The sequence below is a fragment of the Poecilia mexicana genome, unplaced genomic scaffold (assembly GCF_051168715.1).
Source record: "Poecilia mexicana isolate PSO_F unplaced genomic scaffold, ASM5116871v1 scaffold_8, whole genome shotgun sequence".
NCBI lineage: Eukaryota > Metazoa > Chordata > Actinopteri > Cyprinodontiformes > Poeciliidae > Poecilia > Poecilia mexicana.
In genome coordinates, this window is record NW_028263377.1 from 16,479,103 (window position 1) to 16,483,973 (window position 4,871).

At 37.9% G+C, this 4,871-nt stretch overlaps 2 protein-coding genes across 2 annotated transcripts; one reads left to right on the forward strand and one right to left on the reverse strand.

The window, feature by feature from the left end:
• Positions 1 to 621: 621 nt before the first annotated feature.
• On the forward strand, positions 622 to 1,953 carry LOC106915756 (dexamethasone-induced Ras-related protein 1-like). Its single transcript, XM_014983577.2, has 2 exons — positions 622 to 942; positions 1,066 to 1,953. The coding sequence occupies exons 1-2, from the start codon at positions 672 to 674 to the stop codon at positions 1,587 to 1,589; spliced, it is 795 nt and encodes a 264-aa protein (XP_014839063.2). The 5' UTR covers positions 622 to 671; the 3' UTR covers positions 1,590 to 1,953.
• Positions 1,954 to 2,181: 228 nt separating this feature from the next.
• On the reverse strand, positions 2,182 to 4,279 carry med9 (mediator complex subunit 9). Its single transcript, XM_014983578.2, has 2 exons — positions 4,144 to 4,279; positions 2,182 to 2,690 (listed from the first exon to the last, which is right to left on the reverse strand). Exons 1-2 carry the CDS (start codon positions 4,221 to 4,223, stop codon positions 2,465 to 2,467), a joined length of 306 nt encoding a protein of 101 aa, XP_014839064.1. The 5' UTR covers positions 4,224 to 4,279; the 3' UTR covers positions 2,182 to 2,464.
• Positions 4,280 to 4,871: the final 592 nt, after the last annotated feature.

A 4,871-nucleotide genomic window follows, 5' to 3' on the forward strand; every position in this document is an offset into this window, starting at 1 on the left:
TACATATATATATATATATATATATATATATATATATATATATATATATATATATATATAGTATTCCAATTTTCTAAAACACTGAATCTTCGTGTCATAGCTTTACGCAACAAATATCAAATCGGACAGAAACAAATGCTTAAAACATGTGATTCCCGATGTGAGTTTTATAATAACGATTTTTCATTATTATACATTTTTAACAAAGTTTATTTATATAGGAACAATTGACAGAAAATGTCGTCTCAAGGCAACATTCAATTTCTACACAGAAATGCAGTCAATACAGTCAATCCAAGCCATTCAAGTTAAATATTTTTAACAAATGCTGAAATAAACCAAATTTTCGATGATTTTCGAACTTGGTGACATGCATATGAAAACAGAAGCGTGCATCTGATCAGTTTCTTTTTTGATATAGGCAGAACTGACGCAGAACCGCAGCCTTACTAAACACTGTGATTGCCGCTCGCCTCTCTTGGTCCTCTGTGGTGCTAGGGTGACGCATGACGCAATGGAGGCGCGGCGATCTTCTCCAATAAATTCTCAGCCAGCAGCCCGTCTCAGAATCAGACAGAGCGCATTCAGACCTTTCCCATCACTGCTTGGATTTAAAACGAACCCCACACCGACAAGGCACCGCTGAAGACGGGGTGCAACTTGCTGCAGCTATGATTAAGAAAATGTCTCCATCAGAGAATGACTTCGACATTCCTGCCAAGAATTGCCACAGGATGGTGATTCTTGGCTCCACTAAAGTTGGGAAGACGGCCATTATCTCCAGGTTTCTCAACGAGAGGTTTGATGACCAGTACACACCGACTATTGAAGACTTTCATAGAAAGTTCTACAGCATCAGAGGGGACGTTTACCAGCTGGACATCCTGGACACATCAGGAAACCACCCGTTCCCTGCAATGAGGAGACTTTCGATTCTCACTGGTGAGTTTAGATTTAAATCAAAAATCCAAATTGCGCTGTTCGGTGGGTTCAGATCTAATTTTGTGAACTCTTCTTGATATTTAAACGTGTTCCTTTGTGTTTTTTTTTTGTTTGTTTTTACAGGTGATGTTTTTATCCTGGTGTTCAGTCTGGACAACAGAGACTCGTTCCAAGAGGTGCAGCGTCTGAAACGCCAAATACACGAAACCAAGTCCTGTCTCCGCAACAAAACTAAGGAGAAAGTGGACGTCCCGCTCGTTATCTGCGGCAACAAGTGCGACCGGGACTTTTACAGAGAAGTGCAGGACGAAGAGATCGAGAAGCTGGTCGGGGGGGACGAGCACTGTGCCTACTTTGAGATCTCTGCAAAAAAGAACACCAACGTCGACCAGATGTTTCAGACGCTCTTTACCATGGCCAAGTTGCCCAACGAGATGAGCCCCGACCGACACTGCAAGGTTTCCCTGCAGTACTGCGACGTTTTGCACAGAAAGTCATTCAGGAATAAGAGATGCAAGGACGGGAACGCATACGGAATAGTGGCGCCGTTTGCGCGCAGACCAAGCGTGCACAGTGACTTAATGTACATCAAAGAGAAAGCAATAGGTGGCAGCCAGGCCAAAGAGAAAGGCTGCGTCATTTGCTGACGCCTTTACCACACAGACTGCTCAAAACTTTTGCAGCCAAATAAATAAAAAAAGAAAATCAGCCGGGCTGCAGAAAACACGAGACCAAATACAAAACTAAAAACTGTAGACTGCTTGATCCAAACAGAAGTCGAGACGAGGTGTAGTAGATGCTCTGGAAATGCTGTAAAATGTGACTGCGTTGTCTCTCCAAGAGCAGCATTGAAGGGAAGAAATGTTTACATTTTGCCACCGTTCTCACGTAGAATGGCACTTTGAATGTTTGTTTTGCAGAATGAACAAAATGAATACACATGTATTTATCATGTCCTTGTCAACATTTTTTTTTGGATAAGGAGAAAATAAAACTCTTGATACTTTTTTAGCCTCTTGTTTCTCTTGTGATTAATTTCATGCACAGCTCACTATATTGTATACTATTTCACCCCCTTCTTTCCATTTTTTTTTTGAAAAAGAAATCTTCAGTATTAAGATTACAATATGTTAAAGACAGAATTTCTATTTCTATAGGAACAGGTTCACTGCCTTCCTTAAGATTTAGGCACTTTAATTTTGTGTCATCGGTGGATTTGTTCAAAATAAACACGGTAACTCATAAGTGGTAGTATTTAATAACAATGTCTAGATAAGGTTTTCAAAATTGTTTTAATACAAAAAAAAAAAAACAAGATAGGAAAATCCAAACAAGATCTACAGAATCAAACACATCCAAAAATAATAAAATAACTAATGATCCTCAAAATTGTCGCGCATTGCAGGAAAAAAAAAAAAAAAAAAAAAAAAAAAATCCCGTGTGTGGCCATGTCCTTGACCAGGATGAGTTTCAATGTATTTTTCCCCTCCAGTTTGTGAAGTCCAGTCCAACCCAACTAGTGTTATGATGCTTTGGGGACATCAAACATGCATAGGCTTTTGTATTTCTGAAGCAGTTGGTTCTTGGTGCGCACCTGCTCTCTCAGAGTGGCCAGTTGATGCTGCTGCTCCTGTGGGCTGCTGTCTATCCCGGGCATGTTGGAGATTTGCTCCCTAGCTTTCTGGATCTTTGTTTTCAGCTTCATCAGCTCTTGATGAACATCCTGGCCATCCTTGTCCTTGTCCATGCTTGAAAAGACAAAGACAAAAGTCAAATGAAACAAAACCTAAACATCAATCTGTTACATTTTCAACCCGAGAGCTTCCTAAAAGAGTAACATCTAAACATCTGTCCACAAATCTCAAGGATAAAACCGGACTACGTCGGGCTTAAAATTGAAAATGATGTTGAAATAGCATGGATGCCTAAGACTTGCTAAATTCCTGAAACACTTAAAGGCATTACCACAAAATATGAGAGTTGTCTGAATCTTTTATACACTGAAGGAAATTGTATTTTCTCATTTATTTTTTTAACTGCTGGCAAAATAAAAATGGATTTAAGGGCAAACAAAGTTACACTCCAACAAATACAAGTGCAATTAAAAGCTACTGCAACTGTTTAATTAACATATAAATGTGTCTAAACTGTTTGAATTCATTTTATAAGCTTTATGGAAAAAGACATCCGATTGGTCAACCAATTAGTCCTCACTGTCTTTCTCCACCCTGGCTGAGTCTTTTGGGCATTGAATCTTGATCTGAATAAAATTACAGCCTTGTCAGTTTCATCCTTAGGTTTTGTAAATTCATAATCTACAATAAGTCTGGAACCATTAGTAACACTGTGATCTTTAATTAAGAAACAGAATATATATCATTAGACTTATTTTGATGGCAGTAAACAGATTGTTAAATGGATCGTGCTCTAAATAGCATGATCCATCACGTAATATATTACGTGATGTTTTCTATTTAATACGTCACGCACCAGGTATTTTTGAGTCTTTAAAATGTTGACAAAGTTGACAGAAAACTGAATTACTGTGCAACAGATGTGCTTACGAGCCAAAAGAGCAGCTGTAGTCACAAATTATATATATATATATATATATATATATATATATATATATATATATATATATATATATATAAATAACTTGTTGAGATGATTCAACTGAGCTGTGCTTGCAGTAAGGGTAATTTTATTTATATAGTACATTTTCGGCGACAAGGCAATAAAGAGTAGAAACAAAGCAGGAAACCATTAACGCAGTTAAACATTTGATTGTACATCGTAAATCTTAATATCTCCGGAGCATTCCAAAAGTTTGTTTTCCAGCGCAGTACTAATATCATATTGAACCTTACAAGTCGCGCTTCCCACTGTCACTTTCCCACTGTACTTTGTATATCTAAGCGATGATGACAAATAAACAAGTGCTCCAAAATTAGCCAGACATATGCAAATCTAAACGAGCTTTACGATCTTACACAGGTCCAAAATCGCGTCTGTGGCTCAATGATACTTGCTACGTTACATTTCCAGCTGAGAGGTAGTTATGCTAGCTTTAGCTAATAGGTCATCAGTATCCTCTGTAACGTCACGAAAACCATTTCTTTCAGACGGAGTGAAGAATGAAGGTGTACACAAGTGATTACATACATAGCAAGCACATTCTCAATGTAGCATTGCTCTTACCATTTGATAACATCGTGAACTAAGGGCAAAAGAGAGCAGTCCTCGCTGTCTTTCTCTACCCTCGGTTGAGACACCGCCATCGTTCGCTGCGCAGCTTTTTCTCGTCACATTACAGCCTGCTGACATCGGAGACGGGAAATCCGGCTCTTTTCTAGGATCCAAGTCGTTTGGCTCAGTTTACAAATGAATTGATTCTTTCGGTTCCCAAACGGATTTTCCTTTTATTGTGTTTCATTGTTTTTTTTATAACATAATTTTCGACATATTTTCATATTAAATGAGTGTATATACAAACTGTCACATTTGATTTCACCAACCCTCCAACTGAAACTCTGTTTTCGTTCCACACAAACGCCAACATTTTTTAAACCTCATTTTCTGATCTCATTATATCATTGCACCTGACGGACTATTAATATCATTAATGAAAGCCTTAAACCAATATCAAGCAATGCGTAAGAAAGAACATCATACAGCATTAGGTGGAAAAAAAAAGTGCAGCCAGCCATATGCGTTGGTTCGGTCATGAACGACACACCACTAGATGAAACAACTACTTACAGTTCACCAATAATCTCATGAATAATCTGACCCAGAAAAAAAAAAAACACAAATTAATTCACCATCAATGTATATATTAGTATATTAATATAATTACATCAGTTCCAATGTCACAAAGTGGATTGCAAGTCAGATTTAAATAGCTCAATTTATGATTGTGATGCTTT

What these genes read in the sequence shown, in the direction of transcription:
- LOC106915756 (XM_014983577.2), top strand. Translation starts at nt 672, where the DNA reads ATGATTAAGAAAATGTCTCCATCAGAGAATGACTTCGACATTCCTGCC. An exon ending in GAGACTTTCGATTCTCACTG is followed by an intron (nt 943 to 1,065) that starts GTGAGTTTAGAT and finishes TTGTTTTTACAG; the next exon opens with GTGATGTTTTTATCCTGGTG.
- med9 (XM_014983578.2), bottom strand. Translation starts at nt 4,223, where the DNA reads ATGGCGGTGTCTCAACCGAGGGTAGAGAAAGACAGCGAGGACTGCTCT. An exon ending in GTTCACGATGTTATCAAATG is followed by an intron (nt 2,691 to 4,143) that starts GTAAGAGCAATG and finishes TGTCTTTTCAAG; the next exon opens with CATGGACAAGGACAAGGATG.